This window comes from Aricia agestis, chromosome 3, assembly GCF_905147365.1.
Source record: "Aricia agestis chromosome 3, ilAriAges1.1, whole genome shotgun sequence".
Lineage (NCBI taxonomy): Eukaryota > Metazoa > Arthropoda > Insecta > Lepidoptera > Lycaenidae > Aricia > Aricia agestis.
Window position 1 is genome coordinate 15,132,170 of NC_056408.1, and position 26,979 is coordinate 15,159,148.

Sequence of the window (26,979 nt, forward strand, 5' to 3'; positions counted from 1 at the left end):
GCAGAGTCCCAGAGACGAGAGTTGAAAAAAAATATGATAAAGTCAATATTTTTTTACAAATTAAACGTAGTAGTCCTAAATTAATGTCGTTGAAACTAAGGTCGAATTTCGACCATTGGGCGATCTCTAGTTATATACTAATACACATTTTGTGGTGAAAATATTTAGTGTGTAAGCAATCACTAGGCAATTGTTGCGCGTTAGAATATTTAAGGCGCTTTAAAAAATCTTAGGCATGTTAACAGTAGACTATTGAAAACCACTCCATCGTTGATATTTTTACCAATTTGCTTACCAATTCTATTCTAATATAAGGCAGTACGGTGTCTTTCAGAGCATTAGCTATAGGGTTGCCCGGCGCCGTTCGCACTGCGGCATTGATCTGGAATCTCATCATAGCCTTGAGGGGCACACCTATCGTCTGCAATAGAAAAATGCATAATAATCAAATTACCATGGTCCATGACCTGTCTTGATCTATCAACTTAACTTATTTCATCAAATTCCAAATTTATTTCGATTGTGACAGATTGTTCGAAGAGAAGACTTACTTTTAAAGCTTTACTTATTATTAAAGTTACTATTTGGTAAGTATTTTTGTTCTGAACAAAAAATTATAATCTTAGTAGGTACCTCGATTAATTTAATAAAATTTACTTCTTTGAAAATCAGACTAATATTAAAAGTAATTTTACCGATTTATTAAAACTTTTATTTTCTTGTCCATTTTTTTTTGTAATTGAACAATGGTATGAGTTTTATAAAGAAGAACGAATCTTACCGGTTCAAAATAAAAATCAGCTAAAGATTTAGTTAGATCCGGCGTCATCCCTTCAAACTTCGCCTTCTGCGCCGGATCCACGTCTTGGAAATGTGGCTTTGAGAGAGCTATAGGGAAACCTGAAAAATAACCAAGTTATGTTTAAAATGCACCCGTAACACAAGTCCTTCAGGAACTTAGGACGGGGCCAGACTCACGTGGTGTAAAGCATCCATAGATATTAATTAAATATGTTTTAATATATTTTTTTAATCTTTCACTAGTGTTATCTATACTATCTATACTACTAATATTATAAATGCGAAAGTATCTCTGTCTGTCTGTCTGTCTCGCTTTCACGCCAAAACTACCGAACCGATTGTAATGAAATTTTGTATACAGATAGTCTAAAGCCTGAGAAAGGACATAGGCTACTTTTTTACTGGAAAAAAGGGTTGTAAGGGGGTGAAAATACGAAAATTTGTTCAAGTCGCGGGCAACAGCTAGTGTTATATAAATCTTTTAATATAGTAAAATTGCAAAGAAAGGAGGAAGAGAGCCGACCGATCACGAGAACTTGAAAGCGTATTCTATGTTTGACCCCCGCAAACCATATGGCAACAACAGCTTCTACATTCAGCATTACATTTATCTGAGGCTGTGGTATATCTTGTGTCAAAGGTGCCTTTGTCTACAGGTTGAAACTCACCATAGTAACATCCACTGATGTCTATGAAGCCATCCGGAAGACAGTTCTTGGTGCACGGACACGCGTAGTCCGATATTTTGTTGAAAGCTGTCTTCTGCATGTCGTAACTGAAGAAAAAAAATTGTATCATTTTATACAATATTTACTATGCATGTCTTTGTAACAAAAAAAGGCGTAGACACTAAAAAGCGTATCAAATCATAGGAGCAACAATTAAAACACAAATTAACTAATGGAATTATTCAGAAACAAAAATGAAAAATATTGCCACTGTAATAGCACTGTAAAGGTGGCTTTCGGATCTTTGCCGCGAGCGACCGCAACCGGTGAAAATTCAAATTAAATGCTACTTTATGACATAGAATATAAGTGTCATTTTCTACTGACATTTTGGTGGCGACCCACGCTGCCGCCGGCGGCGGCGTAAAAGCTAGTTGGTAGAGTAAAATGAAACCTATCGCCTATGTCATAAAGTAGCATTTCGTTTGAATTTTCGTCGGTCGCGGTCGCTCGCGGCAAAGATCCGAAAGCCACCTTAACGATAACATAAAAAGCTGTCAGGTAACTCGACTACGGTGAAGCCTAAAAAAGAATATCAGTAGTAAATATTAATTATGTTACTATTGTTATGCAATATATATCATCACTAACCGATATGCTCTCATCCCCCAGAAGTCCACCTCCTCCGTGAAGTCGAAGGGGAACACTCTACAGCCGTAGCTGCGGAAGATCTTGAGGGTCTGGTTGGTGGCCATGTTGGGGGTCATCATCATACCCTCGTACGTGTCTCGCACGCGATTGCAATTGTTGCTGATAGATCATTTAGGATAATTATGACAATAAAAGCTACTACTTATTGTACTTAATGCAAGTCCAACTATACCTATTGGCTATTACTATCAGACTTGATAGAAAAGGCCCTTATCAATTTCGAAAAAGTATAGGACCGCCTTTAATATTTATTTTTTATTAAAATCCTGAATATAAAGAACCATTGGTGCTTCAAATTTGCCAAGCTCATTGATATTTTGGCTCGCAAAATATGGAGGAAAGATGACTCCTCTTTTAACTCTTACATTTTTTTTCATTAAATTTCATCTCAGAATCTCAAAAAAAGAGTGATACAAATCGTCAGTGTGGACAAAGCCAAAGGGTCAATTCAGACCGCAACTTTCTTATAAGGAATTCATATACGCGTCACGTTGCGGTCTGAATTGATCCTTATAGTCCTCCCATTTTACCTGGAAGTCTCAGAGTACCCCTGCTGCTCTAGCCCCGGTCTTCCGTCCCACAAGTTGATGGCGTACTTCCTCGACGCATTCTTCAGATCTAACTCCACCTCGCTGTGCTTGTCTGCGTAAAACTGAAACGTAGAGAGGAATAAATAAGGACGCTTCTCACCACATCAGTTTGGCCGCCAGACTTTAAGCTCAAGGTTCTGGCCCCAACCAAGATTTCAGATGAAACATGCAGAGAAACATATTAATCTAAGATTTCCCATGGGCCATGTTCGACGTTGATTGTGAATGCTACAGACAGCATACTGCATAATCATGATGGCCAGCATGTTCAAATTATATTAGTAGAGACCTTTATAATAAATCGTATGTATGTCCAAGTTGTTATCATTAGAATCGATTAATTAATCACTGTATACAATATAGTTAGTTATCTACAAAAATGGTATAATCTTAGCGCTCAATTATTTACAAATTGTGCATAATAAAATTCTAATCAGGACATAATTGGCATACAAGAAGCCCACATTTTATGTAGCCATTAATCAAACCGACGATCTTGCGTGGTTTGCCTTGTTACATAATATTATTTCACTACTCTACCATACAATGCAAACTATTCACGCTAAACTATAAAGAATTTCTAGCGACATGTTGTTGTAATTGATTAGCAATTTGCAATAATTAAATAAAATACCACGTAATGCTGATTACAATTATTTCACTCAGTTATTTCTAATTGTCGATCAATTACTCAGATAAACGTGTTAAATCTGTTAGTGATGTAACATTAACCCTCCATGTACTAAAAGACTCTGGTGACTCCGGCTAATCGTTATAGCTAGCCGTAATGTAAAATGGCAGATTATACAATCCGCCTGCAACATATCCACCATACTGATCATCATGCAAAAGACTAAATATACAAAAATACAGAAAATGCAGAAAGAGTATCCTCACCCGATCCACAATCCCCGTCTTGCTGAAGTCGATCCAGTTGGGCAGGATCTGGTTGGCCAGGGTCACCAGCGGCTCCTTGTAGCCGAACATCAGCTCGTCCGCCGTCATTTCCATCACCAGCTTGGAGCCCAGACTCCTCATGGAGTAGTAGGCGCCCACGTTCGTGAAGTAGCCCATGTTGTCTGCGAGATACGTCGTGAATGACTGTCAAAGTTAGGCGCTGGTTTATATCATAGTTTACATGAAGTAAGCTCTATCATATAGTTCGACAAGGCTTTATTTGAACGTGGGTGACATTGACGGGAGCGCTGCTGGTAAAGGAGAACTATCAAACACATGTCAAAAATGACGTTTTTCTATGATAGAAGCGTTTAATTCCTTTTCTCGCCACGTTCAAATAAAGCCTTGTCGAACTGTACGTTGGCTTCCAATACGTTCATAGATTTAAATTAATTTAAATCTATCATGTACAAGTTGGGCAAAATGTTCACATAGCAACGTGACGATGCGTTGACTTATTAAAATGAGGCATTACAAACTGAACTTTATTTACTCAACAAGAAAATTCACATTGAATTGATAGACGGTGGTTATAAAAGAGGGGTGTTATAAGTTTGACGGGTTTGGCTGTCTGTTTGTCTGTCTTTGTGTGTGTCCGTGTTATATACATATTAGAATCCAAATGAGTGGACCGATTTTGATCTACTTTTTGTTTATTTGAAAGCTGACATTATAGAGCATGTTTTTAGCTGTAGTTCATCGTCATCAGCCCGCACATTGCTGAAAAAATTGAGTTTGGTCCACTTAAAATTTTTGAATTAGGGCTTGTTATTAAATTTCTTAATTTAACGTCATCTACTCTTGAATGGCTCATTTAAACATGCATTGTATCCCCCGTCACGTTGCAATGTGATCTGACCCTTTCTATGATTTTATTGATTGCCCACGATCAGCGTCGATTGTATTCCATCGAAGAATTTGATTCTTAGGCAATTGACGGACCTACGTCAATAGGTCGGATTGTCAATTCAGTCAGTGATCATAACCTGACCAAGTTATGCAGGTCCGCCACGTGTGCATGCATTAACTTTTCTGATTACATACTATAGGCAGCCGAGCAATCGTGGTATGAGTTATGAGCAAATAAACTTGTTTTACAAAATGTATAATTTATAAAATATATTTTATATAAAAAGGAAAAATAAGTGTTATAATAGTATTGTTGTAATACTAAAACATAACTGGATCGGCCTCGGAAGGGGCGGGAACAGAAAAGGTGCACAACCTTCGATTTTAATCTTTTTACTTTAGATGTTAGTTATTAACATCAACTATTGCTATGTTATTGAATTTATACCTCTAGTTGGTACTATTAATATATATATTCTGTGCCTCTAGTAACTAGTTTATAGTTAAAGTCGCTAGGATAAAGAATTTTGAGTAAAGGCCCGGTTTCTAGGAGACGAAATGAAAGAGAAGAGAGAAGCTAGGTTGATGGTGACGAGTTTCTCACTGTCCGGCGACCGGGTATTACGTTTATACTATAATATACTAAACTCTAGATGAATCACATCAAAGGGAACTGTACATTTCAAAGTATAATTATAATATGTCCTTTCCCTGGACTCAAATTATCCTCATACCCAGTAAAATCAATCAGTCTATCTGACTGTTACCTCTTCACGCCCAAACCGCTGAACCGATTTTGCTGAAATTTGGTATGTAGATACAATGAGTCCGGGCAACGACATAGAGTAATTTTTATCCCAAATAAATGTACGGTTCTTGAGGGATAAACAAATTTCGGAGTTGTGGGCGTCATCTATTACTTACATTTTATTTCTTTCAATTTCTATAAACTAGTCACTGATAAATGATAAAATGGTATCCCTAATCACTAATTCGTGCTGCCCGTATATTTCACAGTCCTCCAATAAAAATCAATCAATTCATAAGTTTCTCTGTTTCCCTTGACATAAATTAGTAAGAAAGTAACAGTGGATACCACAACAGCAACAAAACTTATACGCCACATAGAGAAAATTTTGAAACAGAGACTTAAACCGTCCATAGACTGCTCTTCGAGCACTGCAAATAAAACGGCAACATTTTGCCGCCCGCGCCTGAACCAAGTTTTTACCTGGCTTTATCTTTATCAATACTTCCTTCCTTCCGATACAATTCTTTACTGAAACTCAAAGTATATCCATAACAAATTTAAAACCGATAGTGGTATTAACCAAAAAACCTAACCTATAGACGACTGCAACTCTGTTGTGCCAAAATAAATTTCGTTTACAGCGCGGGAACTAAATATTATGTTTCTTAGATTAAAAGTATTCTATGCGGCCATAGAATACTTTTAATCTAAGACTCAAAGCATCACATTACCATAATTCATCAAAATTTTACTGTACAAACCAAGAGAGCTTACATAGACAGCAACACTTTCGCATTTATAATGGCGTTTTACCATTTCCAGAACGGATGGACTAAGAACGCGCAAGTTGAATAGACGGCTCGTGTGTGGCTCGCTTAGCACTAAAAAGGCCATAAAAGTACTTACAATAAGCACTATGTTGGGTACAGTTATGTTGACGTCTTTGTAGTGGGCCACAGATCTCTCCCGGACAAACTCCAGCCGAAGTTTGGGGTTCATAGTCAGGGTTCCCCGCTCATGGTCAACGCGCATGTTCTCATCTGTTCTTAATTCCCTGAAAAAAAATTGAATAAAATTAATAATACATATTTTGGGCCACTTGCGCCTTTCTCAACAGGGTATCCCTGGAACCTGGGTAATATTATGTAATAATATTGGGTATGTGTGAACATAATAATATTGTATTTGTCATGGTCCTCATAACACCGGCTTATTTTTAACTCGATTTGGCGCAAGTGGGTTTTAATTATGAAAATAAAAATGAGGGTTCAAATAAAAGTTAAAAGGGTTCAAAAATATAATAATTGGACATAATCTTATCTTTATTTTGCTTACAGAAAATGTAAGGTCAATAAAATATTATGAAATCTCTGAACCAAAAGCCCTTTCTAATCTTTGTTTGATTTTCATCTAATAGTCTATGTTTTCGTAACTAATCTCAAGTGAATTCAAAGTTCAAACACTTTTGTCTACTTTTATGGTTTATAAATTACAATATTTGTAAACTTAAATGTAAGGTGAGATTTTATGGCGAGTAACGTTACCGAATTACCACCGTAACTAAATAAATCGTCACGTTTTCTACGAGGAAAGGTTACTATTTTCAATTGTAATACACAATCGTTGTATTATACTATAATAATACAGTATGAGTAGGGTTACGATGGTCGACTTTACCCTCAGAAAATATTAAGGTTGGGTTGCACCAACTTACTTTAACTATAACTTTAACCATAAGAAAATGTCAAATGAACTGTCAAATCCCTAGTAAAGGTAATGGATCTTTACTAGGGATTTGACAGTTCATGGACGCCATATTTGACGATAACCTTAACCTTAACTATAACTACGCCTCTGGCGCAATCTACCCTTAATCTGCAATATTTATTTTAATTAGATACGCTGTACACAATAACATCTATGTATTATCTAATTAGATATTATCTAGATATTCTGTACACAATAATAATAATAACATAATATTAACAATAACAAAATGTTTTTAGGGTTCCGTAGCCAAATGGCATAAACGGAACCCTTATAGATTCGTCATGTCTGTCTGTCTGTCCGTCCGTATGTCACAGCTACTTTTCTCCGAAACTATTAGAGATATACTATTGAAACTTGGTAAGTAGATGTAGTCTGTGAACCGCGTTAAGATTTTGATACAAAAATGGAAAAATTATCAAAAATTTTAGGGGTCCCCATAGGTACAACTGAAACAAAAAAAAATTTTTTTCATCTAACCTATGCGTGTAGAGTATTTATGAATAGGTCTTCAAAAATCATATTGAGGTTTCTAATATCATTTTTTTCTAACTCAAATAGTTTGCGAGGGAGACTCTTCCAAAGTGGTAAAATGTGTCCCCCCCCCCTCTAACTTCTAAAGTAGGGGCATGATAATTCTAAAAAAAATATATGATGTAAATTACTATAAAAACTACCAACGAAAATTGGTTTGAACGAGATCTAGCCTATAGTTTTTTTTTATACGTCATAAATAGTAAACCTTAATTTAACTTTTATTAAATCAACTGAAATATAAAAATTAATCGAAAACCTTTTAATTTCATCATAGAAATAAACCTCATTGCTGCTGCGGAATCCTTCATGGACGAGTTCAACTCGCACTTGGCCGGTTTTTTTCTTTTTCACATTTAAATTCACAAGGCTCACATAAAAAACTATGACCTATAATCTTATATCTTTAAACGAGCAATTCTTGTATATAATCTATATATATAAAACTCGAAGGTGACGAAGGTCAACGCACAGCCCAAACCACTGGACGGATCGGGCTGAAATTTGGCATGCAGGTAGATGTTATGACGTAGGCATCCGCTAAGAAAGGATTTTGATAAATTCCAACCCCAAGGGTTTAAATAGGGGATGGAAGTTTGTATATAATAATACTTCTTAACGCGAGTGAAGCCGCGGGCAAAAGCTCGTATATATATATATATATAATTGGAATCTCGGAATCGGCTCTAACGATTTTCATGAAATTTAGTATATAGGGGTGTCGGGGGCGATAAATCGATTTAGCTAGGAATCATTTTTGGAAAATCGAATACCGAGCAAAGCTCGGTCAAATAGCTAGTAATAATTATGTATAATAGTATGACGGACTTATTTTGATTGTCAAGATCTTGTTCCGTTTAGAATAAATTTGGTACACCTGATGATGACTGGCGACAAATTATATAAATGAATGACAAGAAAACAAACACATTCATGTTAAGTACAGACTAACTCTAATGAGCTGTTATAATCAATGAAGGGTTTTTCTTTTGTTATCACGCGATGTAATAATGAGTTATTACAGTTTTAGACTTTTTAATACTACTATAAAAAGTTATAATTCTATCTAGTTAGAATTAAAAGGTCTAAGTAGGATGATGCATCACTATTTTTAACCGACTTCCAAAAAACGAGGAGGTTATATATTCGGCTGTGGATTTTTTTTTTTTTTGTATGTTCGACCACTACTCCGCCGTTTGTAAACCGATTTTCAAAATGTTTGTTTTGTTATATTAGGTTTCACTCCACTTTGGTCCCATTTTCACAAAAGTGGTGATCTGATGATGGGATCCATGAGTAATCGAGGGAACCCCTCAAAATTTATATGGAAACATATAGTGATTTTGGTTTTATGAGAAGAATCCTAAGCATATGCTACCAAAACGCAAGATTTTGCACCAAGGTATACTATGGTTCCGAAGATACTAAGAGAACTCCGGATTCCTTATAGATACAAGTTTGGGGGTTTAGGCGTTGTTTTAAGAACTGAAAGCATATGTAACTATGCAAATTACATTCATCATCATCATCATCATCACTACCATGTCAGGGTCACCAATGTCACAACTCACATGGTTGTATATGAATACAACACCATAAAATATCATCAGTCATCACGTTATGTCCTTATTTATTTGGTACATTTCAAAGCGATTTTAATACAAAAAAATATACTCGTACTTAATGTTGTTTCAAAACACATAATATATCAAGTACCACAAAATTGAACATAAGTAACAAATTCAACCTCTACTCCAGAGCGTAAGGCACACATTTGGGTTGGACTGAAGGTAACGGGGCACTATGGAAAAAAGACAAAAATTTTTCTTCAAAATTTTAACCTCTTATAACCACCCTTTTTGAATATACCAATCGATAGGGGGCGCCAAGGGGAGTAAGAATGCTCAGATAAACTTTTCTCAAAAATCTACCCCCGGCCAGATACAGGCCGATATACGAACCTCGTTAGTATGGCGAAAATACTTAGAAAATTTTTGACGACAAAAATACAACCCCTATGACCACCCCTTTTTTATTATACCAATCGATAGGGGGCGCCAAGGGAAGAAAAAAAGCTCAGATAAACTTTTCTCAAAAATCAACCCCTGTCGAATGACAGGCCGAAATGTGACCCTTGTTTGTATGGCGAAAATACTTAGAAAAATTTGGCTAAGGTTTAGGAACCTACGTCAATTAAATGTTGGTGACATGGGTTAAGGAGGATTGTTTTGGGTGAGAAAAACTCCTACTTACCGTTTCCACCGCCAGTAAACTCTCCGTTTAGAATAAATTCGCATTTGAGATTTTCGTAATCTTCAGATAAGATCATCTGTTTTCTGATGTTTACGAAGTATTTTTAGGGCATCTCAAGGCTGTGATGAGTGGGTCTTACTTAACTACTCAGCCACGGATACCGAAGGGGGGGGGGGGGGCGGGCGCCGCCCCCCGCCAAAACAAAAACAAACACAATCCAGAAAGTCCAAAAGTAGGTTAGGTTAGGTTGGAACTTAGACCACAACACCAAGGTGCCAGTTCCAAAAGTTTCAAATATTCTGTCACAGAACTAAAGATTCAGCTATCTGGTACCGACTTCAAAATGATGAAGATTGAGTACAGAAATAGTTGAGGTTTAGCCGAATTCGGAAAAAGGCACTATTAGATAGGAAAAATTATTTAATACTTTTTAGTTCATATTAAAGGGATGTTATTATTGTGTTTACCTTGGAAGTCGGTTTTAATTTTTTGTTAAAAATAATAATTACATATGTATTAATAAATAGGTAATCCATACTTCCATACTAATATTATAAATGCGAAAGTGTGTCTGTCTGTCTGTATGTCTGTCTGTCTGTTATCTCTTCACGCCCAAACCGCTGAACCGAATTTGCTGAAATTTGGCATGGAGATACTTTGAGTCCCGGGAAATGACATAGGATACTTTTTGTTCCGAAAAAATGTACGGCCCGATAAACGAGTTTTGGCGCAACGGAGTTGCGGGCGTCATCTAGTTAATTATAAAGATCCATAATAAATTACGGAGAAGAAAACGAAATGAAAAACAATTACTTTGAATGCTAGCCCTCCTAAGAGCAAATCTCCAGGGTTGCCAGACCATCATAATTTTTACAAAAACTGAAAGTTTTTCTGTACAATATTTTGTCCCACATAGACGTTAAAACGACTAGCCACTATGGAATTTCAGTTGAGGTTATTCTAAGTAATGAAGCTCCACTCTTTTATGATATTTCCAGGGGATAAATCTATGGATTTCGTCTTTCACTACCGGACACTTATGATAGTTGCTTCCCATTGCCTTGATCTCTCGCCAGTCGTGTCGGTCTTCCGTCCCACTGGGTTATGAGAGTAAAGGAATATAGAGTGCTCTTGTGTACTGCGCACACACTTAGGCAATGCAACATTACTCCTGCCTAACTGGCCTGGTTTCAATGAAACCGGCCAACCTAACCGAAATCGGCGTGGGAGTTATTATTCCCATTTCAAGGCACCCCCAAAGTATTAGACGTATTCTTAATTTCTGAAGAGACTTGTTAAAATAGGTACTCCCATCACTAACCTGAAGGAGAAGGGTCCTATCTCGTGCACCTTGATCTTGGGCTGGCTGCCGTTGATGTACTGGGGCAGGTTGGTGTAGTTGAACACGTAAGCGTCCAGGTAGATCTTATAGTGCGGCTCCCGGAACGCCTCGTACGCTATCCGACCCTCCTTCATCGTCAGAGACTGAGGACAAAAAAACAAGAATAAAAAAATCCAGCAGTGGCCAGTGAACGAGTGGATGATGATAAAAATATATTCCTAGATACTCTCTCGCTTACGTCAGCTTTCAATAAAAGGTAGATAAAAATCGGCCAAGTGCGAGTTAGACTCGCGCACGAAGGGTTCCGTACCGTTATAGAGCGAAAGAAGGGAAAAAATTGTTTTTTGTATGGGAGCCACCCTTCATTATTATTTATTTTATTTTAATTTTATTATCAAATATTAAGTACATATTTATATGAAGACTTTGTGAAAATTTCAAGTGACTAAATGGTCAAAAAATCACGTTGGTTGTATGGGAGAACTACTTAAATATTAACTTTATTTTGTTTTTAGTATTTACTGTTATAGCGGCACCAGAAATACACAATCTGTGAAAATTTCAGAAGTCTAGCTATAGCGGTTCGCAAGATACAGCCTGGAGACAGACTGACAGACAGACGGACTGACAGACTGACAGACAGATGGCCAGACAGACGGACAGACATCGAAGTCTCAGTAATAGGGTCTCGTTTATACCCTTTTTAAATTTGGATTGGATTGATGGACGATGGATGAGCTATTAAAAATAATTTTAATTCGCAACACCTACAAATGCATGATATACCTAGGAAGAAATTTCTTTTGAAAAAATCGGTATAAAATGTACTTTCGTGATTTATTAAATTGTTTACGACACTGCAGAATGCCCAATTTAAACTACTTATACCACAGAATATAATATATTAGTAGTACCAACATAAACTTAGTTAACAATAACATATTATTATTGTATTGTTATAAATAGTATTAACAAGCTTCCTTAAAAGTAACGACATGACGTTAAAGTCATGAAAGTAATAAAAACCGGCCAAGTGCGTGTCGGGCCATGCGCAATATAGGGTTCCGTAGTACCGCTTTTTGTTGAAAAATGTTGTATGGTCAATTAATGTACATTTATAACGTCTACTAACGACATCATCTCAGTTACTTTCAAAGGAATTTGAACGAAAAGTTCCTTTATATTTCGCTGAATATTTTTTTATGAAGGCTAATAAATTATGAAGTCTTCTTATCCGTGATAGTTTTCCTTTTAAATTCAGCATATTTCCTACTCCAGTGAATTTTTTCACATTTTCAGAAGCGACCGTTTAGCTGGTAGAAGGGACATTGGACTCGATTTTTTCCACTTTAAAACTCAATATTTTACAAATAGATCCCTAAATCGGGAAATGATCAATGAATAGTCATAATATTTAAAAAAAACATATCCAACGACACCCGACACGATGGGGTGGACGCGAAAAAAAATTCATCGCCGCTTGATGTGTAAGATGACTATAAAAAAATTTTTTTTTAAGATTTTATGTACCATTTTGTCGGCATCATTAATATACAGTGCATTCATGCCAAAATACAGCTTTGTAGGTCCTATAGTCTCTAAACAAAACCACGGACAGATAGACGGACAGACGGACAGACAGACGGACAGACGGACAGACGGACGGACAGACCGAAACTTTTATACGTAGGAGAGCCATGCTTCGGCACGAATGGGGCGACTCGACCGGAGAAATACCACGTTCTCACAGAAAACCGACGTGAAACAGCGCTTGCGCACCTGCAGCTCTTCTGATGCTGCATGTGTCCATGGGCGACGGAAGTTGCTTTCCATCAGGTGACCCATTTGCTCGTTTGCCTCCTTATTACATAAAAAAAAACTATAAGGGTTCCTTGTTGACTACGGAACCCTAAAAAGTAGTTTCGTTTTCGTGTTGAAAAACACCAACCTATTTCTTTTTCTATTTGATGAAAAGCGGCACCGATGTAGGCCAATTAATTACCATCATCTAAAGTAATAATAATAATAATGTAAGAATAACTGTGGGACTAGCCAGTGGGATAAATATTGATGAAAGACAACGAATACATTATTTCACGCCAATCTTCTATATGACCGTGACTTTTACACCGATGAATTTGTGTTGAAATATATTCAACAAGTTATTATTAAAATGTTTGACGGTAAAAGTAATATAAAAACAAAAAGTTTGTGCGAGTACAAAGACCTACCGCAAGAATTTCTGTTTTCTCAGACTCGAAGGCTTTTCTCACGAAAATTACGCAACTTCCCTCAATTCGGATTAAGTAATTATTAATATGATAAAACAAAACGCACATAATATAATATTAAATAAAAATATAACGGGAAATAAAATAATAAAACTATTTTTTTATTTCCCGGCCTTTTATAGCAATTGAACTTGTCACGGATGTACCTAGGATTTTTTTTTTTTAATGAAATAAGGGGGCAAACGAGCGAACGGGTCACCTGATGGAAAGCAACTTCCGTCGCCCATGGACACTCGCAGCATTGGGGATGGGGCCTCCGGTAAACTCACTCACTCGGCGAAACACAGCGGAAGCGCTGTTTCACGCCGGTTTTCTGTGAGGACGTGGTATTTCTCCGGTCGAGCCGGCCCATTCGTGCCGAAGCATGGCTCTCCCACGTCTCCCACGTCTTTAAGGGTGGGTTGCACCAGAGGCGTAGTTAGTTATGGTTAAAGTTATCGTCAAAATATATGGTGCCCATTATGGAGTTTTACTAGGAATTTGACAGTTCATTTTTGACATTTTGTTATGGTTAAAGTTATAGTTAAAGTCAGTTGGTGATTCATGCGGGCAATGACGATGTTATCCAGACCCATATCCATATCCATACTTACTTATAATATTATAAATGAGAAAGTGTGTCTGTCTGTCTGTTACCTCTTCACGCCGAAACCGCCGAACCGATTTTGCTGAAGTTTAGAATGCAGATACTTTGAGTCCCGGGAAAGGACATAGGATACTTCTTACTGATATGCAACGGAGTTCTATATATAGACGTCATCTAGTAATTCTTATAAAGAAGGATCTGGGTATTTCGGCGACCGTACATTCAAAAAATTAAAGCTGGAAATTATGAAATAACATAATACTTATTATTATAATTCGTATGAAACGACAAAATAATATTATTCTGATTTCTCACGCCCTGACTGAAATTTAGAAATTTAAAAATATTACGAAGTCGGTTCTGTTATTACCTTAAAAGTAGGTATCAGGATCGAAATAATAAGTAATATTATGGTTCTTCTATTTACGAATAATCCTTATTAGAAAAAAACATAATATTAATAAATATGTATAGCTATGCAGAAAGATAATGGAATGATCAAAGGCCACGAGAAAAATTGTAGGCCTTGCGTAACGTGTGATGAACCACGTGAGCCATGGCCTTTGGTGATAACAGTATCTAGATAAATTGTATACTTAATCAAAATACTAAATACTTAAAAATATTATTATTATTTACATTTTTATGACAGTACGCCCTATATTTCTACTATATAATAATATGATAGCACTGTTCGTGACCGTATATTACTCAAGATCAACATAGTAATGATTTAGAATCTATATACTAGCCAACTTTGTACGCTTATTAACCCAAATTTTTAACGCATCTAATAACACAGAATTACTTGAAATATCCTCCATTTTTATTGTACAATAGTGAGGCATATGTGTTATGCAATTTATTGCATTTTTACCGACTTCCAAAAAGGAGAAGGTTATAATATTATGTTCGTCTGTATACATTTTTTTTTGTATGTTCAACCATAACTTCGCCGTTTGTGGATCGATTTTCATAATTCTTTCGTTGTTGTATAGGGTTTAATCCGACTTTGGTACCATGTTCACAAAAGTGGTGATCTAATGATGGGATCCATAAGGAATACAGGGGACTCCTTGAAATTTGTATGGAAACATAATATAGTGATTTAAATTTTTTTTTAAGTATTCGAGGCACATGCTACCAAAAAGTAAGATTTTGCACCAGATTATAATTACCCTAGTTCCGAAGGTAGTCTTTTGAGTCCTCATCTACAGGTATGGAGATTTTGGCGTTGTTTAAACAACTGAAATCACAAGCCAATATATCAATTTGATTAATCATCATCATCACAACCATAATTATACCATGGGTCATCACATTGTGATTTGTGACCCAATTATTGGTACATTTTCATGATATTTTGCATCGAAACTTCAAAATTTGGTATAATAATTACGAAAGTGGTAATCTGATGATGGGATCCATGAGCAATCGAGGGAATTAATCCTTGAAATTTATTAAAACACACATGGTTGTTTTAAGATGTTGTTTCTAGTAACTCAAACATAATAATTATGTTACAAATAAGTGTCATTTTATACGAAGGTGTCTCTGGATCCAAAGGTACTGAACAGAATTCCTAAACCTTTAAAGACAAAAGTTTGGAGATTTCAGCATCTCTTAGGCCCACTTGCGCCAGACTGGGTTAACACGCTTAACTCTGAGTTAAATTATACTTCGAATTTAAATTCACATCATGTCTTGCACCACCAAGAGTTATGAGTTAACCTCGAGTTAATTTTTTAAATTTTTAACCCACCGATGTCGGAGGGTTAAATCAACTAACTCTGGGTTAGTAATATCAAAACTGAGATTTTTCAGTTATGACTTATATACTTTGTTGTGTTCAGTAATAGCTACCGGTTTTATTTTGTGTTTAAACAAGATAAATGATCAGTGGTTGTTATCTGATGATGATGAAGAAATTATCGAATACATTAGTTCGGACTCGTATTACAGAAGGATTGTAGAACGGACCGATCTGTTTAGGGTGAGTATGTACTCACAAAGAGACAAAGATTTCCATCGAAGATTTCGCCTAAAAAGAGAAACTGTTCTCTTTTTATTAAATAAAATTGAAAATAATTGCAATATACAAATGAGCATAAAAAGTAATTCCCTACCAAAGTTTAATAATAATATCATTGGATTAGTGCGTCTTTAGTGATTTCCTTTATAAATAGGCAGACTAGATAAACATTGGACACAAGTGTTTCTTCCCGATTTTTATCATTTTCCGCTTAATTTATTTGCACAAAATATCACAATTCACAACACAATGCGACATAGAACCACGTGTCATTTCAAATCTGACATAAGGAGATAGCCTTATTTAAAGTACTGTGGAGCGAGAGAGAGCAGTACACTTAAATTATTCAGCATTCGCTCTATCATATTTGGCTGGATGTAAAAAGAATGAATGAACATGACATAAGCCCGGGCTAGTTGACTCTGGGATAAATTCTTCTGGTGCAATATGTAGTATGAGTTAAAAATTAAAAGCGTTAACTCAAAGTTTTGGCGCACGTGGGCCTTAGATAACTGCAAGCATTTACCACAATTTCGCTTACTAGTTAACTTCGTAGTAGTTATCTACGAATAAAGCCTTTTGATCTTGTAGATAACTAAAAAGAGTAAAATAATTATCTTTTAACAAAAAATGTAACCCGACTTATTAGGTAAAAAAAAATATTCTTAAAATTATCTAAAAAGTATGAAATAATCCTTAATTAGTGCCATTTTCAAAATTCGACTAAACCTGAACTAATTCTGCACTCAATTTTCATTCTATTGAAGTCGATACCGGCTAAGTTTTAATCAAGTATCTCAGTTCTGGGCTGGTACCGACTTCGACTTCAAACGAATGAAAATTGAGTGCAGAATAAGTTGAGGTTTAGTCGAATTTTGAAAACGGCACTAATGAAGAATAAGGATTATTCTTTAGATCATTTTAAGAATATTATTTTTACCTTGGAAGACGGGTTCAATTTTATAATAACTTTTGGATTGTTTGATGTTGTGAAATTGTGGGTCACTGCAACGGTCGTTTATTTCATTATTCCCCTTGAAAATACAATAATTACCGGAATATCATGTTAAATGTTGATAGATTTCCGTTTGTCCCCCAAGAATCACTGCTGACGCGATGAAGGGCCGCAAGCGACCGGACCGCCCGCGCCGACCGCCACCGATCGCACGCGCTCCCTAGAGAAATATAATACACTAGACGTCCCGCGCGGCTTCGCCCGCATATGAATTAGTAATTTTAAGGAAACCGTAGATTTTCCCACAAAAAATAGCCTACTCCCTTCACGTAGTCTTCTCTACATCTGTGCCAAATAACTTAAAAATTCATTTAGTAGTTCGCGAGGTAAGCGTCTTCAAATAAGTTTCCCGTTTTTTTTCACATTTTCCTCTGTTTCATCGCTTCTATTGGTCTTAGAGCAATAATTTATAGCCTATAGCCTTCCTCGATAAATGGGTTATCTAACACTGAAATTTTTTTTCAAATCGAACCAGTAGTTCCTGAGATTAGCGCGTTCAAACAAACAAACTCTTCCGCTTTATAATATTAAGTATAGATACACTGGATACTTTGTACTATGTTCATATTTCTGCTCATACATAATATTATGCTCTGCAAAAAATATATTTAATTGCTAATTCAACCATACACATTCGTTTCAACAAATTAAATAATTGTCCATTGTATTTTACAAAAAGTAATGGGAAATATTGCTAAATTTTGTGAATATTACGCTTAATTTTGACGATATGAATGGTTGGTAATCTTCAATTAATGATAACATAACAAGGGCAACAATAACATTAATTAAGATGTTTTGTAATATTACATTACTTTGACCAAATGATATTCTCCAATTGATAAAATGTTAATTGTTACCGTAGCTCAATAAAACGCCTATAAGCGTGAATGTCAAGGTGGACAATTCGCCGTAATTCGACAATTTGAGGACATGAGCGGGTACGATCGAGATGTTGGGTAATAGAAAATTGGCAATAGTTTGGTAAATTACTATCAATTTCTTTCATTTTATTAACTGACTTCCAAAAAGGAGGAGGTTATATTATGTTCGTCTGTTTATGTATTTTTTTGTATGTTCAACGATCACTTCGCCGTTTGTGTACCGATTTTCAAGATTTTTTCGCTAATTATATTCGCTATTGTATAAATATATTGTATAATCCGAATTTGGTACCATGTTCATAAAAGAGGCAACTTGATGATGGGATCCAAAAGTAATCGAGGGAATTCCTCGAAATTTATACTGAAACCCCCATTTATCTGGATGATATTGAGATTTCGATTCATCTGAAGTATTTTAAATGGAAACATAATATTATAATGAAGTATTCCAAGTCTTCCAAATCTTACCAAAAACTTAGATTTTGCACCAAGATATAGCATGGTAGTGAACAGATCTCCGGCCTCCTTATTTTTTTCACTTTTGTATGGGTCGTCGTCGTCAACGTCGAAACCCTCAAACATGTATCTATGTTTGAGGGTTTCGACGTTGTTTCAAAGAATTGAAGGCATAATATGCTAAATGCTAATGGTACATTAGATTAATCATCGGCACTAACTCACTACCCTTACATCTTGCAACATCACGTCATTATAACTCTATTAATAGTGTTTTTTTATAGTTTTTTTACATCGAGTCTTTGATCATTATTACGCTGTTTGTGCACCGATTTCGAAAACTCTTTTGTTATTATGCTAATCCGAATTTGATACAACGATTAGTGATTACGAAGGCGATGAAGGTGATCTGATGATGGGATCTACAGGGTGTAACAAATATAAGTGATAATACTTTAGGGTGTGTATATGTTCCTTGTAGAGAGTTCACTGTGAAAGTAGCAGCGCTGTAAGACCAAAATTTTTTTTCACTTTTGTATGGGGAAACTCGTGACGCTCGGGCCCTTGCCCATACAAAAGTGAAAAAATTTTTTGGTCTTTCAGCGCTGCTACTTTCACAGTGTACTCTCTACAAGGAACATATTATACATACCCTAAAGTGTTATCACTTATTTTTGTTACACACTGTATTAGCAATCCAAGGTAATTCTTTAAATTTATAAAAACACAATATCTATCGACTTCAAAAGAATTAAAATTGTTTTTTTTTAATGAAATAAGGGAGCAAACGAGCAAACGGGTCACCTGATGGAATGCAACATCCGTCGCCCATGGACACTCGCAGCATCAGAAGAGCTGCTGCGTTGCCGGCCTTTTAAGAGGGAAATGGGGTAATAGGGGAGGGAAGAGAAGGGAATAGGGGAAGGTAGGGAGGGGAAGGGAATAGGTTAGTTGATTGGGCCTCCGGTAAACTCACTCACTCGGCGAAACACAGCGCAAGCGCTGTTTCACGCCGGTTTTCTGTGAGAACGTGGTATTTCTCCGGTCGAGCCGGCCCATTCGTGCCGAAGCATGGCTCTCCCACGTATAAATGAATGCAGAAGTAGTTAAGGCTTAGTCGAATTTTGAAAAAGACCCTAATACCGGATGCAGAAGTAGTTAAGGCTTAGTCGAATTTTGAAAAAGACCCTAATACCGGATGCAGAAGTAGTTAAGACTTGTCGAATTTTGAAAAAGACCCTAATACCGGATGCAGAAGTAGTTAAGGCTTAGTCGAATTTTGAAAAAGACCCTAATACCGGATGCAGAAGTAGTTAAGGCTTAGTCGAATTTTGAAAAAGACCCTAATACCGGATGCAGAAGTGGTTAAGGCTTAGTCGAATTTTGAAAAAGACCCTAATACCGGATGCAGAAGTAGTTAAGGCTTAGTCGAATTTTGAAAAAGACCCTAATACCGGATGCAGAAGTAGTTAAGGCTTAGTCGAATTTTGAAAAAGACCCTAATACCGGATGCAGAAGTGGTTAAGGCTTAGTCGAATTTTGAAAAAGACCCTAATACCGGATGCAGAAGTAGTTAAGGCTTAGTCGAATTTTGAAAAAGACCCTAATACCGGATGCAGAAGTAGTTAAGGCTTAGTCGAATTTTGAAAAAGACCCTAATACCGGATGCAGAAGTAGTTAAGGCTTAGTCGAATTTTGAAAAAGACCCTAATACCGGATGCAGAAGTGGTTAAGGCTTAGTCGAATTTTGAAAAAGACCCTAATACCGGATGCAGAAGTAGTTAAGGCTTAGTCGAATTTTGAAAAAGACCCTAATACCGGATGCAGAAGTGGTTAAGGCTTAGTCGAATTTTGAAAAAGACCCTAATACCGGATGCAGAAGTAGTTAAGGCTTAGTCGAATTTTGAAAAAGACCCTAATACCGGATGCAGAAGTGGTTAAGGCTTAGTCGAATTTTGAAAAAGACCCTAATACCGGATGCAGAAGTAGTTAAGGCTTAGTCGAATTTTGAAAAAGACCCTAATACCGGATGCAGAAGTGGTTAAGGCTTAGTCGAATTTTGAAAAAGACCCTAATAAAGAATAAGAATTATTTCATACAGTTTGAAGATTAGGCGCACTGAAACATAAAAATCATGGGAAGCTTTGGAAATATTTACGTAACTTAGCTCGCGCACTTTGAGAAAGTACATTTTGCTGGAAGTAAAGTGGGTAAGAGTTCTTAATGGTTTATAATTTTATACCAAAAACTAAAATCGGTTTAACGTCACAAACAACAGAAACACAAATATACACTTTTGTACTAATTTATACGAACCATTTCGTGTTTATAAACTGTTTCGCGTTTTCACACCATTTTATTTTTCTTGACCATATTTAGCGACGTCTTTTAGTGCTCAGTTAAGATCGTTAGGCAACCTAGGACTCAAAGGTCTCAGTTAGTACCGCTTGCGGCAATGTGCGAAGCGCGGCCTCATTTCGTATCCATCGGTCAGAGCTCCCCGCTAATAAATACCCTTTTTTGGGACATAAGATAGTGGGTTAATGTACGATACCAAAAAGTTGCGACTTTTAAGTAGCGTAACGAGATTACGCAAAAGCAAAAAAAAAAAAACAAATAATGCTTAGCAGATTATTCTGGACTTTGACTAAAATATTAAAACGATAAATAATAATTAATCTAGCAATTTTGAATTTATTTTATAAGGGAGATCGCAGACGGCACACTTTTTGTGTGAACGAGTCTGCGCCGCACATCATATTATAACAGTCGGCATGAATGGCGCGGCCATGCAGAGTGTATGTGTCTCCATATTCTGTTTCGGGAATTTACGATTTTATTACTCGAACCCATAAATATACAAAGACATTCGAGGGTCATTGGTAATACGGTTTTCCTGTACCTACATGTATAGAAATTGATCCATATACAGATACCGGATCTCACGGAGATAATACGGATCTACATTATTTTGGTTAGGTTATGTCAAATATGTTAGTTGCGTTTTGATGACTTTAACATAGCCCGACAAAAAGGTATCCTGCCTCTTTCCAATCTGCCTATATGAATCAATTTTTCTGAAAATACTACTATCTACTCCTATGAATAAAATATACTCACATATTCTGTGATCCTCGCCAGTGGGTCCAGCACCATCAGCAGGATGGAGATGATGATCAGCAGAGACCCGTACAGCACGCGAACTAAGCAATCTGTAAAAGAAAGTATATCAAAATTATATTGTAAAGGCTTACAATATTCATGGTATGGAAATAGGTACTCTTTATATTATCTGAATACATTATGGTACTAACATTATGAATTCGTGTGTCTGTCTGTTTGTAAGTTTTCAAGCCTAAAATTATGGCGACAAATGCACTGCATTGATTTTAGATTGGCATGGAGATAATATTATGATTATGAGTCCCAAAAAGTGAGAATGAATATCGACACAAGATCGAATGGATCGAAGGGAAATTCGATTGATAAGAGTTGGGCCCTTCTTAATAGAAGATACGAGAGCCTCTGCCAATATTTCAACAACTATTTTTCTTTACCTAGATCTTAGGTCTTATACGATGGATCTAGTGTTCCTAACAATGTATCGGCATATTTGCCAATAGATTAGTATTTGAATATGTCAATATTGCCTCACTGCGAAGGTAAACTGGTGTGGAAATGTGTGTGATGGAAAATGTTTGATGATACTAACTGCATCATTGGCTCTACATAATATGTTTGCACATCTATTTATAGCATAGCATATCCATACCATATCATAATAATATTACCAATAGCATATCATTATCATTTACCAACTAGTCGATGCGCAACTCTACTACTAAAATACACGCTTTATCTAGTTCAGATAAAGATATCTTAGGGGCTAGGTCATTTCCCGGGACTCAAAGAATTCTCTTAAACAAATTTCAGGAAAATCGGTTTGGGTCTGATGAGGTAACGATCGACTCACATACAGTACTTTCGCATTCGCATTTATAATTCGCATTTATAATATTAGTATGGATATTTTAACATCTTATACAATAAAAGCAGTATTGGAATCGCGTTGTAGCCTGTAGGCCTCTGTTTAAGTAGTAAGGTCTAGGTTGTTCTCAAATATTGTTGCTACAGTTACATTATAATTGTCTAAGAGTTCCTACCCTTGTGAATATTGACACTCCATTTTTTTAACTGTGACCATAAAAGTAAGAAAAAGAAATTCAAGGATAATAATTATTCTTCAAGCCCCATAAGAGCACCGGTGATCGCGACAAAGATAGAATACAATAGCATTTCCTGGAATTCGCGATCTTTTTTTAATTTTTTTTTAATGTAATAAGGGGGCAAACGAGCAAACGGGTCACCTGATGGAAAGCAACTTCCGTCGCCCATGGACACTCGCAGCATCAGAAGAGCTGCAAGTGCGTTGCCGGCCTTTTAAGAGGGAATAGGGAGGGTAGGGAAGGGGAGGGAATAGGGGAGGGTAGGGAAGGGAAAAGGGTAGGGGATTGGGCCTCCGGTAAACTCACTCACTCGGCGAAACACAGCGCAAGCGCTGTTTCACGCCGGTTTTCTGTGAGAACGTGGTATTTCTCCGGTCGAGCCGGCCCATTCGTGCCGAAGCATGGCTCTCCCTCGAAGTATTATTAAAAGCTTACTATAAACGGATTATGTTAAAAATGTAAATGATATTTAAAAGTTTGTTTATACTTTCTTAAGTTTATTTTTATTTATTTAAAAAATAAAGCTTTATGTTTTCATCTATTGTTTTTGTTATAATTACATCACTTGGAAATTTAAAATCTGTTTGATATTATTTTTTATTAGTTTAACGCTACACTTACTTAAACTTAATAGTATTTTGTTTTTAGTTTTGTTTTTTCAGAAAACTCATTTAAATTAATTGTTTCGAATGCTAAAATGTGATATTATAACACTCGTAAAATTATTATTCTTTGCTATTAAAGCATTTATTATTATTTTTTAAATAATAATAGCTCACTTGTTTATTTCAGTTCTCATTTACTTTATGATTTCATACAAAAAACTACAGAACATCACATGAAAGAAGGTCAAATTTTTGCGCAAGAAACAATGATATTTATTGTTGAGACAGTCTTTTTGGGTCAGAGGGATGATCAAACATTGCATCGCATACCTTGGTGGCTATGTCACAGTCATCTGGTGGAATCTGCTAATAATTGATAGAATTATTAACGAATTGAAACCATTATTTACAGTCAAAGACATGACGAGTTGGTCTTTTGTCATTCAATTATGTTTTATTGGTTTCATACCGTGAATTCGTTGGTGATTTTAATCTAGCGATTTTAACCAGATGACTGTGACAGCTACATGGCTTAGGTTGTTTACACTATAATGTCTTGTACTATTATAGGCACGCCTATAATAGTACAAGACATTATAGTGTAATTAACTAACTATTATTGAACGCCTCCGTGGTCTAGTGGTTAGAGCGTCGCTCTCGACTCCGGAGGTCGTGGGTTCGAATCCCGCGTTGGAAACATGTTATTTCCAAGTTTGGTTAGGACAATGCAGGCTGATCACCTGATTGTCTGACAAGTAAGATGATCCATGCGTCGGATGGGCATGTAAAAAGTCGGTCCTGCGCCTGATCTCTCGCCAGTCGTGTCGGTCTTCCGTCCCACTGGGTTATGAGAGTAAAAAGGAATAGAGAGTGCTCTTGTGTACTGCGCACACACTTGGGCACTATAAAATTACTCCTGCGTATCTGGCCTGGTTTCAATGAAACCGGCCACCGTCACCGAAACCGGTGTGGGGAGTATTATTATTATTATTATAGGCACTATCGGCACATAATAGATAATAGTACTATCGGGCAGTAAGCAGAAGGGTAAGTGGGCATCATTGAATAGTAGTTACTATTGGGTAGTGGGCACTATTGGGCAATGGGCATTATAGTGTTGTCGGCGCTATCGTGTAGTGGGCACCCTCTTCTCTTGTGCGTGGTGAAGAGCCGCCAAACGGACATACGGCCCTGGTCCGGGGAGCTGGAGATTGCCTGGTTTATAGTGGGCTCTATCGTATAGTGAGTACTATCACGTAGTGGGCACTATCGTGTAGTTGGCACTATCGTGTAGTGGGCACTATCGTGAAGTGGGCACTTCGTGTAGTGGGCACTATCGTGTAGTGGGCACTATCGTGAAGTGGGCACTATCGTGTAGGGAGCACTTACTCCTCTTGTGAGTGGCGAAGAGCCGCAGCCGCCTGACGGACATGCGGGCTTTGCCCGGGGAGCTGGAGATGGCCTGGTTGGCCCCGAACACCATCCTGACTCCTGCAAACAATTTCAATTAAAATAAAATAAATGGCTGGCAACGCACCTGCTCTCCTTCTGCGGCGACGGTAGTTGCTTTCCATCAGGTAACCTGTTTGCTCGTTCGCCCCCTTATTTCATAAAAAAAAAACATCAATATCGATCGATCATAATATGGTAATCTTTAAGTGATAAAATAGATATTACTAGATGACGCCCGCAAATCCGTTGCGTCCTATTATCTCGCGGAACCGTACATTGTATATTATGTCTATGTCCCTTCTCGGGGCTCAAATTATCTCCATACCAATCAGCATAATCGGTTTAACGGCGTGAAGAGGTAACAGAAAGACACGTCATTTTCGCATTCATAATATTAGTATATGGATGTTAACGTGGGTAAGTGCACATAAAATGAATCCTAACTCTAGTAGTGCTAATAAAACTAATAACTTTCGTGTCAATGGTGCAACCAGGAGATTCCATTTATAAATATAATATTATATTATACTGAAGGTTACCGCTATGTCGCATAATAATAATAATAATTTTAAATCTATATCATATTATTTAAATCTCAATTCACATTAGCGAGCAGAGCCGAATTCATGTCTTTTATGAAAGTACGCCACTTTATTTCCGCCGCCAAATGTACGCAATCTAAACGGCAGCAATCTATATAGGGCCTCTATGGACGCTGCCACCCCTAGGCCGTGGCCTATAACGGCCTATTTATAAATCCGGGTCTGAGCGCGGGGCGTTTTTTTTTTTTATGAAATAAGGGGGCAAACGAGCAAACGGGTCACCTGATGGAAAGCAACTTCCGTCGCCCATGGACACTCGCAGCATCAGGAGAGCTGCAGGTGCGTTGACGACCTTTTAAGAGGGAATAGGGTAATAGGGAGGGTAGGGATGGGAAGGGAAGAGAATAGGGGAGGGTAGGGAAGGGATAGGGGATTGGGCCTCCGGTAAACTCACTCACTCGCCGAAACACAGCGCAAGCGCTGTTTCACCGGTTCTCCGGTTGAGCCGACCCATTTGTGCCGAAGCATGGCTCTCCCACGTATAAAATCCCACGTTTGACAGAATAATTATATAAATCACTAGCTGTCCCGGCAAACGTTGCTTTGCCATAATATAAAGTACCTATTTCGCCCATATTATTTTATTGAAGTGACTACATAAGTATGTTACGATAGCAACGTCCATCGCTATCCCGTCGCACAAACAATGGTCGCCGTCAGTCTCGAGTCAGTCTCGAGTTGCAATAATTTACTATTATTTATTCAACAAATGCACTTATCAATATAAAAAGTACCCAGTAGCCGATTCTCAGACCCACTGAATATGCATATAAAATTTGGTTAAAAATTAAAATCAGTAAAGCCGTTTCGGAGGAGTACGCGGCCTAACATTGTGACACAAGAATTTTATTTAATACTAGCTGTCCCGGCGAACTTCGTGTGACTTTAAAACCTTCCCTGGACTTCTACGAATATTTTACGACTAAAATCAGCCCAATCCATCCAGCCGTTTTCGAGTTTTAGCGCAACTAACACATTTGAAAATCCATTTTTATATATATAGATTATAAAATTATTGATTAACATACAATTAAGCAGAATCTACCATCTATAACTTTCAAGTTTTAGGTGTTATGTTATAGCTCTCGATACGTAGATATATTATTGAACATAAAATTACGTTTACTTTAATCACTTTATAATGTAAGTACGTTTAGTAAAAGTAGTGTTAGCTTTTTACAGTTAAATTGCCGTAAGCAGGCATAAGAGTAAGAAAAAAATTGCAGACGTACTTCAAATTTTTGTGTCGAAATAATTAAATAATGTGAAGAAAAAAAATGTTTAACAAAACCAAATTAACAATTTCACAATTCTAATTCGTGTAGCAAATTGTTACCGCAAGAAATTGTTTAAATTTTGAAGATATATTTTTAGGCTTGAAGATATATTTTATATACTCTTATTTCCAGAAATACTTCAGAAATTCACGACATTTTACTACCAGCTAAGCGTTCGTAATTTAGGAATTCAAAGGACAGATGATAGTTTTATGAGCAAATTTAGTCACAGGCAATTTTTATTAATGTTCTCAAAGAAAATAATAATCGGCTTATGACGAAACGCCATCGCGAAAACTCGATTGCAATCGAAGGGCTTAAGCGAATCCG

At 36.7% G+C, this 26,979-nt stretch overlaps 1 protein-coding gene across 1 annotated transcript in view; it reads right to left on the reverse strand.

Annotated features, from left to right (window-relative positions):
- The window catches only part of LOC121725321 (lysosome membrane protein 2-like), a 40,602-nt gene that overhangs the window by 1,022 nt on the left and 12,601 nt on the right, over nt 1-26,979 (reverse strand). The window contains exons 2-11 of the mRNA XM_042112214.1: nt 24,708-24,809; nt 21,608-21,699; nt 11,203-11,366; nt 6,234-6,381; nt 3,668-3,871; nt 2,711-2,832; nt 2,121-2,279; nt 1,470-1,576; nt 782-900; nt 296-421 (exon numbers count right to left, since the gene is read on the reverse strand). Coding sequence (XP_041968148.1) covers nt 296-421; nt 782-900; nt 1,470-1,576; nt 2,121-2,279; nt 2,711-2,832; nt 3,668-3,871; nt 6,234-6,381; nt 11,203-11,366; nt 21,608-21,699; nt 24,708-24,801 — 1,335 coding nt within the window. The 5' untranslated portion in view covers nt 24,802-24,809. The remainder of the gene's footprint in view (nt 1-295; nt 422-781; nt 901-1,469; nt 1,577-2,120; nt 2,280-2,710; nt 2,833-3,667; nt 3,872-6,233; nt 6,382-11,202; nt 11,367-21,607; nt 21,700-24,707; nt 24,810-26,979) is intronic.